General features: G+C 43.6%; 2 protein-coding genes across 5 annotated transcripts; both read right to left on the reverse strand.

Moving 5' to 3' along the window:
- Window positions 1-1047: 1047 nt before the first annotated feature.
- noctb (nocturnin b) lies at window positions 1048-16727 on the reverse strand. 4 transcript variants are annotated; one of them, XM_063476927.1, is made up of 6 exons: window positions 16632-16727; window positions 15301-15478; window positions 4454-4599; window positions 4189-4357; window positions 3567-3898; window positions 1048-3462 (listed from the first exon to the last, which is right to left on the reverse strand). In XM_063476927.1, exons 3-6 carry the CDS (start codon window positions 4589-4591, stop codon window positions 2953-2955), a joined length of 1149 nt encoding a protein of 382 aa, XP_063332997.1. In that variant the 5' UTR covers window positions 4592-4599; window positions 15301-15478; window positions 16632-16727; the 3' UTR covers window positions 1048-2952. The 4 variants fall into 4 exon arrangements, with proteins under 4 accessions (XP_063332997.1, XP_063332998.1, XP_063332995.1 ...); XM_063476928.1 differs by having other exon boundaries at window positions 15297-15478; XM_063476925.1 differs by lacking the exons at window positions 15301-15478; window positions 16632-16727 and adding an exon at window positions 12000-12134.
- On the reverse strand, window positions 12550-14775 carry ccdc175 (coiled-coil domain containing 175). Its single transcript, XM_063477343.1, has one exon. It carries the CDS (start codon window positions 14773-14775, stop codon window positions 12565-12567), a length of 2211 nt encoding a protein of 736 aa, XP_063333413.1. The 3' UTR covers window positions 12550-12564.
- Window positions 16728-16975: the final 248 nt, after the last annotated feature.

Genomic DNA, 16975 nt, shown 5'->3' on the forward strand with positions numbered 1-16975 from the left:
CTTCAACCCACACAAATATGTAGCACTTCCTGCTTTCTTGCGTTTGTGCAATATCTCTAATTAGAAACTGTCTCAGAGTGATGCTGCAAAACTAGTTCATGCATTTATTTATGAATTTTGCTCTGTGACTGCTGGTTTACTTGTGGTTCACAGGGTATTTACAAGTAGAATGGGAGGCAAAGCCGTCAGCTTTCAGGCCCGTCTTCTGTGGAAGCAGAATGTACTGAGTGCATCATTAGTTATTGTTAATCTCTGGCTCTCTTCCGCAGCGCGTCTTTGTCCCTCTCCCTCCCTTCACCCTCAACTGGTCGTGGCAGACCGGTTCCTAGTAAAAGGGAGTTTTTCCTTCCCAGTTTCGTAAAGTGCTTGGTCATAGAGGGTCATCTGATTGTTGGAGTTTCTGTATACCTTACAAAATAAAGAGGCTTGAGGTGACTGTTAGTTTCTGCTGAGCTGCGGTGCAGGTAGATGTTAAAGTTGAGCAATAAACTACATTTTTAATATCCCGAGCTAATTTATATTTATCAGCACAAAGGTGAACACAAGAAGCAGAAGTTATGTTTTACCATCCGATATGAAAAGGGTCATGTGAGTCTTAATATTATTTCACATGAAAGTGAAAAAGGGTTTGAAGAGTTAAAGAAATTTCTCAAATTCTGAGAATCTGAGCCACCTGTAAAAAAGCTGTTTTAGACTATAATCTCGAGCTTTTTGTACATTATCAAACATTTTTCTCAAACATTACTCCAGGTGTTTGGATCAAACTGTCACAAATACAGCAGTTACTTCATACAGTGATAATATTTACTCATGAGAAGCACGCACAGGGCAGCCTTTCTGCATTCAGTTTGAGTTTACTGAACTTTGTCGTCAAAGGAGATAAAGACAAGAATCTGGGTGAAATTCAGTCGTGCAAAACGTCTTTGCTTTGACAAATCCGGATTCCATTCGGCTTCATTGTTTTTTTTAGGTGAAGCAGAAATCTCAAAACCTGAACATGGAAAAAAAAAGCAAACACTCGTACACCTGGATAAGAGGAAACAGGCCTTTTATTTTTGGAATCAACTCTTTATTGTCATATCACAAGTAAACAACTGAAAGCACATCTAGTTTTAGTTAATTATAAGAAAAAACAACTTTCTCACACAGTTGCAATCATCACAGAGGTGGGGTCAGTAGGAATTTGGCCTTAATGTGAAGAAAGGGCTCCATTTCTATTTATTTTACAGATGATTTCATCAGATTTTCAGTTATTTGGTGTTACCTGCCAAGTCTGCACGGGAGGTACCGGAAGACAACAATAAAGACAAAAACATTCCTAACATGCCAAATTTTTATCTCTGCAAACTACAGCTGACTCATAACTGCAGGCAAAGCAGATCAAAAGAGGCATGACAGAGGGTGTGAGCAGCTTCTTATTATTCAGCCTGTAACGTCTATAAAAAGATGTTTGCAGGGAGGGGACGAGAGGCCTGGCTTGTGTTTGTAATCCACCTGTAGAATAAAGTGCCACTATTGACCAATCACATTTGAGAACAATGTGGTAATGTGGAGGTAGACGCTTTCTGTGCACCACAGACAACAGAAAAGATGGACTTAACTTCCTAATGTTAAAACTGAAGCCCCTGTTGATGATCTAAAAGATGGAAAGTGTTTTCTTTTACATCGTCAAAAGGGGCCGACGCCTCTGGCTCTAAAATTAGTGGATCAAAAAGAATCATCTGATTTCAAAAGGCTTTTAAAGTAACGGACATGGAAAGTTGTAGTAAATATTAAACTGAATGGCTGAATTGTAAGTTTTACATACAAAACTTACAATGTTCACCAATCCTCAACAGTGCGCCCCTCTGGACGCACAACATATGTCCGCTCGATCGTTATCGGCGAACAGCTGTGGGAACTAAAGCTCTGTGAAATCAGATAATTGTTTTTTTTAAAACACACCCTCAGCTGCCAAGCTACTAGTTTCAATTCATCTTATGTGATCATGAGTTAAGCAACCAAAACTGGCACACAGTTTCCAGTAGTTTCCTAAAGGTTCTTATCTACATCAGATACGAAAGTGACTATGACTAAAGATCATAGACCACACAATACTTCAGAATGGCCACATACTAATACTGAACAAAGCATGAAGTCTATTTTGTGAGTCAGAATGGAGGGCTATACACATGCTCGTCACATTCGGTTACCAAAGACGCTCGCCTCCAGGGTCAGTGTGTGACGTCACCGTGGCTGCGCCCATCTTTACTACTGTCTGTGGTGTGGAGAGCTTAAGAAGGAACCAATATCAAATCACAAAACTATCGGCTACTGTCAAACAACCATTTATCTTTATTAGTTTTTTATTTATCTGCATTCATCAAAATTTTAAAAAAGAAAAAAAAAAGGTGCATGAACATAAGGTCTTGGCACAGATAGTGTTGTCGCCAGAAGAGAAGACAGCAGACGATATCCGATGCATTTCCAGACTGTGTCGTGCCCATTTTTATTTATTTTTTAATACAAATAGAAAAATTCACTCATCATTTGAATCTCTTAACATCCATCAGGTCATTGGTGACAGATCCAGAGTTGGAAACACGGTTTTCTGAAAATCTACCCTTAGTGGCCTGCAGGATGCTAAGAGGTGAGAAACCTCCTGATTCCACCTCATATGTGTGAAACTCAGACCATGTCTGTCCTGTAGTGCATCAGCAGCATGAAGCACAACATTCTGAGTTCTTAAAGTATGTGTGTGCAGTCTGACGACAGGTAAAGCACACCTGCAGCTGGAATATCTCGTGCTGCAGAGGTACACAGTGTCCCATTGAAGTCTTGGCCATGTTTTGGCACACTGTCTTTATCACTCACATGTGACCTCCTGGTCACACAATAAAGCGAGAAGGAGGAAGAGCTAACCTCAACTACACAGCGTCATCACTTCCGGTGTGCCGGTTTGTTGTTTCCTCCTCACTCCTCCTCCTTGAAGCTGAAGTCACAAACCAGAGAGAGGTGGTCGGACGGATAACTAAAGGACGGAAGCCTGTTTGGCCCGATCTCCTCCTCGGTGGGCATGTCCAAGACGGCATCCACTCTCAGCGTGTCCTTGGTATACCAGATGTAGTCCAGAGTACTGCAGCACTCCCCCGTGGGCCGAATCTTCCACGTCGTGTACTCCGGCTCCGTCAAACCATCCCGGCTGAGTTTCTTGTAGGCCGAGTCCAATCCAAAAGGCGATGTGGCGAAGCGCCGATACACCTCCTCATTTGGGACTGCGTTGAAATCCCCGCATATGAGCAGAGGTATGTCGGCAGCGGGGTCGCCGGGCTGCTTCTGGACCACATTCTGGAGATGCCAAAGGAGGTCTGACCCCTGAGTGCTGCGGAGCCACTCCCAGCCAGAACGAGCTTTCAGATGGGTCACGGCCACGCACACGCATTTACCCGTGATCCGACAGCGCAGTGTGGTCACTATGGCAACCTGCGATCAGAGAGCAGCGAGTTAGAGTGTTGTAGTTTTATTTTTCCCAAAAAGGCTAAAGCTCCAGAAATACTACACCTGAGAAAATAGATTTTTTTCCCCACCTGATTGGTTGGAATCCTCATGGCAGAGAGTCGTATGTTGACGCTGTCGAGGAGCTCGAAGCGCGACTCGTCGTAGAACAGCGCGCAGCCGTCAGGGCCGTTGTTGCCCTCAACGCCCAGGCACGGAGACCACGGCTTGGGGCAGAACTGGCTGCTGTAACCCAAACCTGCCAGCACCGGCTGCAAGGTGTCGTAGTAGTGGTCGACTTCCTGCATGCACACGATGTGGGGGCGGTAGGTGAGGACTTCCTCCACGATGAGGTACTTCCTGCGGGACCAGCTGAGGGCCTCCAAAGGACACATGACAAAATTGTCGAGTCCTTCGCCCAGAGCTGCAGGACAGGAGGAAGCGGGAGACCAGACTTCAGTAACAACATTATCCACTATGTGTTTTGTGTTCCACCAAAACAGCTCAGACTCAGAAAGTGTGAATATTAAATTTCTCAGAAGGGTCCCTGGGTGATGGAGAGACCCGACACCCCAAATTACAAGAATTTAAAAAGGTCCAGAAATCACACTAAAAACATCTATATGATCCTCGCTTTCTGGACTTTATTTATTTAATTAAATATGTCAGCAGACGGATCCTAAACTATAGTCCATCTTAGTAAGTGCACTCTACCTTGAGCCAGGATGTTCCATTGCATCACCCTGATGACACTGCTGGGGGCGCCGTCTCCATCACCGAGGTGAACAAATTTCCTGTCGAAGCGAGGTGGTCGGTCCCTGACGGCCTCCTCGCACTGACGAAGCAGCTCCTCTGGATCAGGGGGACATGGAGAGGACCCCTCCTGCTCCATCGACAGAAGGAGAGACGACACTTAATATTTAGATGAAAACATTCAAAATAAAAAGTCTGAAGACAAAAGAAAAAGAAGAAAACCTACCGGGCAGAAATCTGGATCCAGCTTTGTGAATGCAGGTAGTTGGGGGTTCAGGTGTGAAGAAGGGAAGGGGAGAAGAGAGCTGGTGCTGCTGAGGGGCTGAGTCAGAGCGTTGTACAGCTTCGTGGCCCCTCCACCCATCGGATACACTGGTGAGGAGGAAAATCAGAGCGACAGTGAAGCATGTGATAGGATGGAGAAACATCCACCTTTCTAACATGACGTATAAACTGAAGGTAACACATATCTGTACTTTTATGGAAAGAATAATCTTGTTCTTTCCCAGCGTTTGTTGAGCTTCAGCTCAGGTTGTCGTGTAAAGACCAAGCCATCACAGCTGGAGCAGCCCAGATGAAACAAACCCCCAAAGTGACAGCTGCAACTCAGCCTTTTGTTCTGCTTCAGCAGCATCTGTCGGCTTACACGTGACCAAACTCATTAAACCTAAAAATAACACGTGCGCTTCCCAGGGACTGTCAGAGACTGAGCTGGATTAAACAGTCAGCTAACAAACTCAAAGTAAAAGACCCCTTCCAAAGAAGGCTTTGCACCTTGTTAGCACGTTTCTATGCTTGAGCAAAACAAGCAGTCAATGCAGTGACTCAGTGTTTTACACAAAGAAAGCCTAAGAAAACAAATGTGGAGCTGGGGACAGATTCTCAGAGGAGCTGTTTGGGTTTCACCGGTGAAACAGAGAGCAGAGGAGAGAAGCTGAAGTGAAGATATCCAAGTTGACAAAATTTTTTATAAAAGTGATAAAAGCTTCCCCCAAAAAATGTTAAACACAGAAAACAACTTTTAGTTATGAATTACAGGCAGCAGAAGCCACACCCTGCTGATGAAAATCAGTGTGCCACACCGCCTGCTCCACTTGTGGCTCCACGAGTGTGTAACAGCATCTATCCGCAACAACTTCAGAAACCAAAGTGGTTCAGATTGGGCAGATGTTGTACCAAGAGACACTGAACGAGATGCAAACTAAACACAAAAAGCAATAATCTTGCATCTCTAAATGTTTTGACTTTCAGCAAGACCAAAGCAAAAAAGCTGTTATACTTCAGCATTCCAAGGAGAATTAACAGCAATGCACTCTTCTCTGTAGCGCGCACTCCAAGTTTCTTAAATCGGACATTGACCTCTGCTCCGACATAAAAATTCTGACATCCAACTTTTCCTCTCAGCTCTCCGAGACCAGAACTACGTGACTATAAAAGGAGGTATTAGATACAGCTTGACCGCTGGATGTTTAGGATCCATGCAGTCTTGCGTGAAACAGACAGAGAACAGCAACACGTTTAAACAAGCATCTTCATTCTGTCAAAATTTATATTAGTATATTATTTATTAATATGTAACAATAATGCTTTAATTCAGTCACAGAGCACGGCCAGGGTCTTTTTCTTGGAGTGGTGACCACGTAACTTTTCACATAGAAGCATAAAGCAAAGACTCTGTGTTTACTTACTGAACAGAAATGTATCAAATATGCTTAAACAAACAAATTTATTTCAAGGCTGACTAAATTAAACCGCACAATTTTTTTTGTATGTAGCAAAAACCACATGTCCAAAAACTCCATCTTCTCTAATAAGACTTTGCGAGACTAAAATAACAGCTACTGACGACCAAAACACCCAAAAGAAAAAGCTTCTTCTTACCCAGAGTCTCCATTATGCTCCTCTGCAATGTCCACGGTACTCCTTAGTTAAATGTCCTTAATGGCTCTTTTTAATGCTACCTAACAGATGTGCTGCCTGTCCGCTCGGGAGGCTAAACGTCTGCAGTGTGTCAGGAGACAGTGACAGATGTGCGGTCTGTGTGTGGAAATAACTATGACTTGTCACTGCTGCGTATAAAGCCTCAGAGAGAGAGAGAGGAAGAGGAATTAGGAAGCGCAGACGTCAGCGGACCATATGGAGTATTAGAGGTCATGTGCCAGACAGAGAGAGAGACAGAGACAGAGAGAGGAGGGAGAGAGCGACAAAGTCAAAGAGAGAGAGAGAGACAGAGCGGGGCAAACCTGTTGAGTGGCTGATATAACTGACAGATTTACTCTAGCGACTTGGCCCTCGACTAAATATAGAGGCGCACAAAAACACGATAACCCGCACTCATCCTCACTGATACACCATAACACCTATCACCCGAGTACACCGTGTTAATAGTTTCTAATCACTCTGTGAGAGCACAGCGTGTGAACGTGTGGCAACAACTTCCTCATTTTGGCTGTTGTAACAGCAACACACACACACACACACACACACACACACACGACTGTAATTAACCATTCAGCAGTGCTATGACAGTTTTTTTCCACACATGCTGTAGTTTTCCAACCTGTCAATCAACTTTTTTGACACAAACAATAACAGGCTGCTGAAGCATTTACAGATCTTACACTAGATAACATTCACTGGTTTATCTGGTAAATGGACTGGTTCTTATAAATGGACTGCTTTACACAACTTGTCTCATTCACCCATTCACACAAGCCCCTTTTTTCTATGCTGTTTCTAAGGGCTTTCTGTCTAACATTTACATGCATTCATACTCTGATGGATGCATTGGAGAGCAACATGGGGTTAGTATCTTATCCAAGAATATCTGGCATGCAGAATGAAGCAGAATATCTGTTAGTGAATCTATGAATGAGACCAGAATAGCCCTCCTGCAGAAGCAGGAGACATAGGTAAAAGGTATGAAATACCCAATAAAAACCCTCCACAAACATTAAAGAGAAATGGATGACCATACTGTATGCATTCAATAATAAGAATATTGTTTTTGTGCATCTAATGAATAATTAGTTCTGCATGACGACCTCAGCGCGGTCTCATGATTAATTCCATCAAGTCTGCTGGTTATAAACAGGTTTAAATAAGAGTTTAAGGACCGCTGCTTTAATGCATCAGGAGCAAAAAAGGTTGTACACCACCGGTGTGAGAGTGACAGTTTCAGAGGACTAGGTGAGGTTTCTATATCCACATGTGGTGTAAAATTGTGTGGAATTAACACATGTCCAAACATAACTCAGTTTAAAATCAAATCAAATATAAAGGACAGGGATTTGCAGGGATAGTAATGTAAAAATGTAGTCGTTCTGTTTGTGAAGTTTATAGTGTTTTATGTGTGTGGAGTACATAGTACACATATATACTGTCTGATTATATATCAATGAACTCTGATTTGTAAATTATTAATTCATCCTACTTCCGAGCATGTAAAGTGTGTGGTATCTTGAGATGTTTGTGGAAACGCAGTTTTTATTTTTACTTTGCTTTTCTGTTTTCCATGTATTCCATTTTATTTATTCTTACATGTTCCAAATCAAAAACAGTCAAATGCTCAAATATTTTTTGGACACGGAAAAATAAAACTCCCCTGGGACAGTATTCGTTTCTCATATCTACGATCACGTCTGATCTTATACTTGGGTCACCTTAAAGGACGCATGCAACAAGAAGACTAATATCTGTTTAAAACTATTCTGTCAGGACGAATGGTGACTTGCTCCAACACTGCAGGCTTGGGACTGTTAATACGTTTAAAAGAAAAGAGAGAAATACACAGGATCTATCAGGAGACGCACAAAGAGCAGCTGCAGCGGACGATTTAAAATCTTTTAAACCTTCGTTTTGACTTTAGTACAACGAGATCAGCTGGATGAGCAAAAGAAGCAGAAACATGAGTGGGCGTTGCCAACATTACTGGCTACTCCGCATATTTCTGACACTCCCTGCAAGGTAGCAAGTGATCAGGGGTGGGGCAAAAGGGGAGCTCTGGGGTTGGCAATGGCAAATCAATGAAAAGGGGGGAGGGGGATCAAGGAGTTCTGGCTCACCTTTTTGCATCACTGTAAGTATTTAATGATATAATATTAAATAACATTACCTACAGAGAAAGTTTTCAGCTACAATAACAGATGGAAAGCAATTCATTCAATTTTGAGAGATAGTCTCCCCCTCATCTACCTCACAGTGGTTTGGTCCACTTACCTTTACCTAACGTCTTTACTTTGCAAATTATAATTGTGCATTCATCTAGATATTCAATAGTAAAAGTAGATCTATTTTTGCTGCTGTTCACCTGCATCTGCTGAACTTTTATCGGTACATAAATCTGGTTTCAAATGTTTTCTCTTTATATAATGTCTCTAGATACTTTTCATGTGGCAGCCTGTATTTTTCCAACCTGCCAAATGCATAGAAAGAAAAGCTGCACCTATGGCAGTGCATCTGCACCGGACTGCATCAGACAGCTGCAACTAATGAAATGACCAGTCTGCAGGCAGATGATGGTAATAACTATAATGCAGAACAGCAGGTGTATATTTTATATTTCTGTGCAAAAGCATTAAGAACATATCAACATCTAAAGGCAATTAGGTGAAAAGTGGAAAAACAAATCCGACAGAATCATTAGAACGACGGCAATTTAGCTGGAAGAAGCAGATCTAGTATTTTGAAACACCTCATATTAAACGCAAACAGATAAACACCGGTGCTGGAAAATGACTGTGTAAACACATGGAACCAAATCATACTGAGCACACATGAACACGTTTTTTTTTTTTAATAATCAAAAATTTTTTTTTAAAAAAGTTTGAATCTTGTAGAACTCTGTTGGGCTACATTAAATCTGAAGATGGACAGTTTCAGAGGACCAGCTGAGGTTTCTATATCCACATGTGGTGTAAAATTGTGTGGAATTAACACATGTCCAAACATAACTTAGTTTAAAGTCAAATATAATATAAAAGACGGGGATTTGCAGGGATAGTAACCTATAGTTACCTAACGTCTGTACTTTGCAAATTGTAAACACCGGATGTACAGATCTTTTATTGATCTTTTTACAGATTTATTGTTTGTTATTTTTCCAAACTACATTTTATTCACTCTGTTACTTTGCTGTTGAATCTTTGCTACTGTGTGGCTGCTGCATTGTTACAGAGCAGCTGCTTACAGAAGCAGGAGTTCGGTGCACATTAAAATCATCACGCTTCTTTTCTAGTAGAAATACTTCCCCGAGTTGGTTGCTGTCTACACGACATCAGATGTTCTGTGAGCCCACAAAACCACATTTGCCATAGTTTATCAACAACAACAACAAAACAAAACATCTCATTTTAGAGGATGACTCATACCTGCATGCTGACCATGCACAACCCATACCTTAAGCTTGTCACAGCTGATTTTAACAAAGAGGAAGTCATTTTTAATGGTAGCAGAATCCCGAACATCAAGATCACTGAGCATTCACGTGCACGCCGCTGTGTGGTCAGGGTGACTCGCATCCTGTAGACGACCTGTAGTAAATCTGTGTAACTGTGACTAAGTGCACGAGTGTTGGCAGGAGGGAGGGGCCAGAGAGTTGTCACTGGATCCTCTGGTGGTGTATTGACATTTCCATATTGAGGGCAGCTGCCTTGTCAGATTTCTGTGAGGGGGATTTTATGAGTTTGTGCCTTTTAGAGGAGCTGAAACAGCTTTAACTACGTGTGTGATCTTGTGATGTGAACGCGCCACTGCTGCTTTTAAGTTAAATTAGGAAACATTTAAAAGGTTCAACATAACAGAGTCTGACGGTCCGGGGCCAATAAAAACATGTTAGATCTGTCTGGGCCAGTGATGGGGATTCCACTGAAGGATGTGTGTGACAGGCCCTCACTAATAAATAGTTTTTTCCCATTATTTTTTACCTTAAAATAACAGAAAAGTGCTTCAACAAAACCACACGCACGGTCAGTTAAATATAACGAGAAGAATGTTTTTAGCTGCCTGCACCCACCAGCAGTTTGTCTTACACGGTAAGAGCTTCTTAAAAAGAAGCTAAAACAAAAGCAGTCTGTATGCAGATCAGCTGCTCGACGTTTCAGTTTGACAGTTTGTGTCATAGACATAACTTTGCTGCAGGCTTTAACGTCTATCCAGCTGAGAAACATCTGCTCTCTCTTTTTAACTCTCTGTGTCACGCTAAGCCACTCTCCACTACGCTTTAAACTTTCTCTCATCCCATGGGTATTTTTATACATTCTTCTAGTATCATTTCATGAGGGGCCATTTTTAAATTACATTATCTAGAAAACTATAGTTTTCTAGAAAAAAAAACTTCAGGGATATATCCAGAGGTTAGGGAACATGAGCCATTGTTTTGGATTCACAAAGTACAACAGGTGCTGGAGAGACACCGAGACAACCCCCAATTACTGTAGGGAATGGTTCAGCTGGTGACCACAGACCATCACTCTCTCCTCAGCTCTGTCCTCTTCACTTCCTGATAGCATGAAACGGTACCTCTGATCCATTCAGGTTACACAGGTAGTCTGAATGGATCGGAGGTCCCCTGGTATGGCACATCCACACATGCCATCACAACCAGACTTGCAGAGTCTCCCAGCACAGGAGATGCCAAGAGACGGGCACTAACACAAGGAGAGTTGGACAATAGCTTAGCAGGGCTTCAGCCCAGCAGAGGGATGAGAGGACGGAGGAAGAGCATTCCCAGAGGCCTGCAAAACAACCTCCAGCTTGCTCATGTGCATGTTTATGGTCAAACTGTCACAAACAGATTGCATGGAGGTGGAATGAGGGCCTTTAGTGAGACGTGTGGTCACAGCCCAGAAACATTTTTTGTTTACATTTGGGTCAATTGTGTCAACATTTAGATGTTCAGGCAGGAAATTGAGACTTTGGACATTTGTTGAATTGAGGTAAGACCTTTAGCTGCAGCACAGCGTTTCCTAGACTCCATTCTCAGAGTTGCAGCGCTTTTTTTGGCAGAAGGCTTGGCTGTGAGTTACGGGGAAACTACGTGACCAGAGATCTCTTATTAGCTTGCTCTGTTTTCCAACTAGTGAGCTGGCATGTTCTGGGCTATGAAAGAGGCTGGGTAATAGCAAAACCAGAGATTTCTGACTTTGCTCTTACATCAGGATGCAAAACTATGAGTGTCTGTCAAATTCAGGATCATCCTTTGAGCTGTTGTAAGCTCCCTGTCAGTTACCCTGGTTTTCTTTTCTTAATCCTTTTGGTTAAACGAAGTTTAATGTGGACCAAATTACATTGAGAAAGGTACGACATGCATTTAAACATGTTAACAAACACGGCCTTTAGTGAAACTGAATTCAGCACCCCTGCCTTAGTAGCGATAAAATATCTTAAATGTAAGATGAGAACATCAGCATTTGTGTCTTTGTACATCTTGTTATGACTGATAACATTACATTTGAGCCGTGTGTGTCCTTCAGCTGAAGCCAATCGTTAAAAAAAAGGATTTACTTTCGACAACAACAGTTTGAGGTAGTGATGAAATGTACCGTTTGTGAAGCAATATCTCAGAAAAGAACAGCTTGTATTGTGGCATCAGATACACCACACACAGAATCCTGAACACGAGATAAGCAGATATATTTAGAGACAAAGAACTCCAAAGATATTAAAAACATGAACAAAACTGTCTAAATATAAACGACGGTCCAGCCAAAGCACAAAGCTACAGATACCCTAGGTCAAAGTAAAGTTTACTTCTGGGCTTTTTGGAGACTTACCTTCTTTACTGGAATAAAATGACGACTTCCTCTTAAAACCGACTTTTTGGCAGCTGCAGACTTGTTTTTCGTTCTTAGTAAACCAGTATTTAGCCCTCTGAGTACGTGCCTCTGGATACATGTGTGTGCCTGTTTTTGTTGAGAGGAAGTACAAGTGGGTGTGCGTTTGACCCTGTAACTGCAGGGAAAGGTCACGCTGAGGAAAAGCCAGATCTATTCTGCCATCTGCTGGTAGGAGTCACACAGGAAATGATTTGTATTTGTGAAAGTGCATGAGAAGTGCAATTATGCCCATCTCGCAAACAAAAACTACTTTCAAAAATTCATCAGCTCCATAAGTTCAGTTTTAAATTGGACCGAGCACCACCTCTGGTAACATTTTTCAGGTAATTGTGTCAAGAAACAAAGTGAACCAACCACAACAAAAAAGTATTTCAAATTCTCTTTATGTTATAGCAAACTTTTTTTTGTCCACATTACAGGTTAATATCAGGCTCAAACGTTGCCTGTGCACAGACAGCAGGCTGACATCCAGAAGTGAGTCCACTTGTCATCCTGGATAAAGTCAGCTGCATAGTTTCGCTGTGGTCTTGTCTCCCAGTCGTTTGCTGAAGTCGAGCATTTGTTGGTGAAGGAGCATGCTAATGTTTCCTAACTGCTGTTTCCGATTCTTCAGACGGTCAAGCAGAGAACTAATCGACATGAACAGGACGCCTTCACTGCTCTCGTGGTCCTGGGTTAACATTAAATCCTCCGCCCAGGCTTGCTGTAAGCTTTCCCATAATGCCTCTGTGTCTTGCCTGAACTTCTGAGCCTCCTGCCAGTATTTGTGCGTCTCCTGTTTGGCTGTTTTGATGTCCTCCGTCATCTGACTGATATGGAACTGCAGCCTGCTGTTCTCCATGGTGACTTGCTCCAGTTTCACGCCACAGTCGTAGATGCCCACCTCCACGGCTCTCAGCTCAGATGCCTGTCTGTGGAGCGTGTTGATGTGGCACGTTTGCAGCCCCTCCAGCTCAGCCTTCATGTCCTCTTTGGGCTGAAGGAGTTCACTGGTTTTCTCCTTCAGTGCCTGAATTGAAAGCTCCAGCTCACTCCTCCTCTTCCTCAGCTCATTGAGAAGCACTTCCAGCCTGTGGTGCCTGTTCTGCTCATCGCTCCAGTCGGCCTCCACCTTCTTCAGAATCTTTTCCTTCTCCTCCACCTTCCTCTGCTTCTCCTTAACACTCTGAGCAACCTTGTCGACGTCAGTGGTGAGCTGCTGTAACTCCTGGCGCTGCCAGCTCTCGATTCTTTCGTACTCCTCCTTGGACCGGGTCACATGCCTCATCAGGAGGCTGGCATCAGTGGTCTTGGGCTCCTGCTTCAGGAGCGCTTCTTTTTTTTGAAGCAGCTCCTCATATCTTCTCTGGGTACTACTGATGTCAGATGTCATTTTCTCAATATGCTCCTCCTGTTTCCTCTTTGCCTCCTCCAGGAGCTGCAGGAGTCGCTCTTTCTCCTCCTGAAGCCAGCCCACATTCTTTTCTCCTGCATCCATGTTGCCGCGTAGCTCTTCCTGATTCCTCTCAAAGAGACGCTTGTTAATTACATCAGTTTCCTTGAGCTCTTTGACCTGCTTCTCCATCTCTTTGATCTCCCTGCCATGCTTGATGATGGAGGCAATACACTCCTCCAGCTGCAGCCTGGACCACTCCAGCTGCTGGGAGACCTGCTGATGGTCAGCCCTGACCAAGTTCTCTTTAGTGTACCGATGCTTGAACACCTCACAGACCTGAGTCAGGGCTGCCTCTAAATGCTGTTTTGATGCTCTGCCCTCCTTTATTTTACTGTCCATTGTGACGATTTCCTCTTGCAAGTTCTGCACAGTGAGGCTGAAGGCTTCCTCCAACTCATGCAGTTCCTCCTTCAGCAGATCCCTCTGTTGCCTCAGCTCCCGTTGCTTTTGGACTTCCAGCTGCTCCTCATGATGGTGCCGTGACACATTCAGTCTGTGTATGTTGTTCTCGACCTTACCCAACTCATCCATGAGCTCATCCAGCCGTCCCTGGGCTTTGTCTTTCTTGTTGGTAATGCTATCCAGCTCTCTTCTGCTACTCCTGTTCAGGTGGTTTTGCTGCTCTGTCTGCTCCTCAGCATTGCTCACCTCTTCCAAGAGGTCATTTCTTTTCACGGAGGAGGCTTGTCTCTCCAGCTTCATGTTCTGCTCCAGGGTTAACCTGTCCTGCTCGATGCCAGCAATGCAGGACTTCAGCTCCTCTATATTCTCCCACGTCATATTCAGTTGCATCTGTGAGCTGTACTTTAGGGCAAGTAGATCATTCAGAGTAGCCATGATGGTATCATGGTTAGCCTTTGCCTGATCCCGCTCCAGGTACAGGGACTTGTTTTGGCTGAGAAGGGATTCCTGCATTTTCGTAGCTTCTTCTTGGAGCTGAGAGACTGCACTGAGATCTTTGCACAGTTGCTGGATCTCCTCGGCATTCGATGCTCGCGCCGCTGCTACATCAGCCATGATCTCCTTGCTCATTTGTTCACGCATGTTGTTGATCTGGTGTCTCAGTTTGCTGTTTTCTATACTTTCCACTTCCAAGTGTTCACGAGCAGCGCGCCTGTCTGCCTCCAGCTCGCTGACAGCAGCCGTTATCTCCATCAGGTGGAGGCTGGCCTCAGGTGCAAACGGTACCTCCTCCTCTTTCAGGTATTCGTCCAGCTCCTTTAAACGCTCCAGAACCACCATAACCGATGAAAAGTCGGGCACCAGTGAGGAAGCCATATGTGACTACGTTTTGGAGCGTGTTAGCGGCACTCCGAGCCGTATATGGAGCGTTTCAAACAGATGCTCGCTGGCACGGATGACTTGTGTGTGCTGTCGTCGGGGTAACAGCTACCCCACTGTCTGCTACTTGTTTAAAAAAAAGGCTGGTGGAGTCAGTCCAAAATCCTAAGCTATTTAACCCACGATATTTGTTTGATTCATTTTATTAAGTAAAGCCTTCACCTGAAGCTTTTTCTGCAGCGTTAAAGTTCATACAGCAGCTAGCAATCGCCGATAACTTATGAGCGCTGTCGCCAGGGCAACGGCGTCCCCATCGCTACTAGCTCTACGGCAACCCGGTGACGTCAGCACGCTCGAAGCTACCTATCAGCTAAGTGCTAACCGCCAGAAAATAACCCCAGGAAAACAAAGCAAGTTTGGCGAAGTCAGTGTTTGAAACGTGAATAGAAAAAATACTGTGTGCCCCCGGTCCCAAAATTTAAACGCTACAACTGTCAGCAGTGGGGTATGGTGCTTACCTACCTGGCGTACCCGCTTTGGGGGTGATGTTTGGGTTCAGTCAGATGGACCACAGCTAACATCCAACGCAGGCAGGCAGGCCGGCCACAGCTGCCGGGGTTGCCAGATTTTACGGTTTCACGTAGGTTTTCTGCTGCCTCTCATTTAGTTTGCCCGAGTAATATTAAATGCCTAATGGGGCCTAACACACACACACACACACACACAGAGCGAGAGAGAGGAAGAAAATGGATGGATGGATGATAAATAGATCTGTTGTCATGATGGGTATTCATATTAAAAAAAGTGTAGCTGACCCTTGGAATCCACAAGGCTTCAAACCTGTCAAAGTGCTTGGTTTCTGTGGGTTTTTCTATTCCCAGCTCTGTGTGATGACAAGGACAGTCAATATTCCTAATACGGTCATGTCAGGAAACCCCACCCACCCGCTTTCAAATCAGCCAATCAGGAGAAAGCTGGTTTCAATAAAGGCATTGTTGAGCTACAACAGTTTTTATTTCAACCCGTCAATCATATGCTGCAGCTTTCGCCAGATCTCACCCTAGCTGAGCACTTTATAGCAGATTTTGAACCAAGATGATGGTGCTTCCTACCATCATCATCAGAATATAGCATGAGAGGAAATATCTTGCGAAAAACTTTGTTTTCTCTGTAAACTTTGTGCATATTTCAGTTTTTTTCTCTTCTGCACAAACCATTAAAAAAAATCTTTTACTCTCACCATGTGTTTATACACCACTCTGCACATAATTATGAGTTATTATTGATCTCTGGCTCTCTTCCAAAGCATGTTTTTTTGTCCTGTCTCCCTCCCCTCAGCCCCAACCAGATGACTGGCCCTCCCTGAGCCTGGTTCTGCTGGACGTTTCTTCCTGTTGAAAGGGAGTTTTTCCTACCTACTGTCGCCAAAGTGCTTGCTCATAGGTGGTCGTCTGATTGTTGGGGTTTCTCTGTATTATTATAGGGTCTTAACCATACGATATTAAGCGCCTTGAGGCAACTGTTGTTGTTGTGGCACTATATTAAACGTCTACCTTTTATCAGAAGCTCCAGAATCTAACAAGTACCAACATAATACATGAAATAAAATTACATGGATAGTTCTATTTTTTTTGTGTGTGTCAATCATTTGATAATTTGTAGCATGCAATGGCAATATCAGGTAAAAAAAAAAAATCCTGTAGCAGGACAGCATCAGGTCAAGCACAGCCCATGTCTGCAGCACTGGTCCTCAGGACTCCTGGGTTTCTGGTACCCTTGTGCAGCTGCCCGCTTTACACACACACACAATTTTACGTTTACGCTGGCTTTGATAGCTGTTTTTTTCTCCTTACCTTTTCCGAGGTTTGTGAATCAGACTGTTTATCTTTATAGGCAGTCGGTGTTTTTTGCCGGTGTGTTGAGAACAAGATGTGGCAACACTCGGCCGTCGCAGTGTGCTGTCGTCAGTCCACAAAGAAAGACGTAAAAAGCCTAGAAATAGAGCAGGTAGAAGGCCATGCGGTCCCACTGGCTGCAGTTCTCTGTGTGTTTAATCAAAAGCTGTGGACGCTCTTTGATCTGTTACTCATTTTAAAACCAAACTGAGAGCTGTGAGATTTTTTTCACATCTTTGAAGGGAAGTGATTTATTAAAAACAAAAAACGTGTTCTACACAAGCCTGCAGTCAGGAACTTTT

This window comes from Pelmatolapia mariae, linkage group LG6, assembly GCF_036321145.2.
Source record: "Pelmatolapia mariae isolate MD_Pm_ZW linkage group LG6, Pm_UMD_F_2, whole genome shotgun sequence".
NCBI classification, from domain to species: Eukaryota; Metazoa; Chordata; class Actinopteri; order Cichliformes; family Cichlidae; genus Pelmatolapia; species Pelmatolapia mariae.

Coding starts and splice junctions, on each gene's coding strand:
- noctb (XM_063476925.1), bottom strand. CDS start 12,120: ATGTATCCAGAGGCACGTACTCAGAGGGCTAAATACTGGTTTACTAAG. Junction 4,358..4,453: donor TGGATCCAGATTTCTGCCCG/GTAGGTTTTCTT, acceptor TCGATGGAGCAG/GAGGGGTCCTCTCCATGTCC. Junction 3,899..4,188: donor ATGGAACATCCTGGCTCAAG/GTAGAGTGCACT, acceptor CCTGTCCTGCAG/CTCTGGGCGAAGGACTCGAC.
- ccdc175 (XM_063477343.1), bottom strand. CDS start 14,775: ATGGCTTCCTCACTGGTGCCCGACTTTTCATCGGTTATGGTGGTTCTG.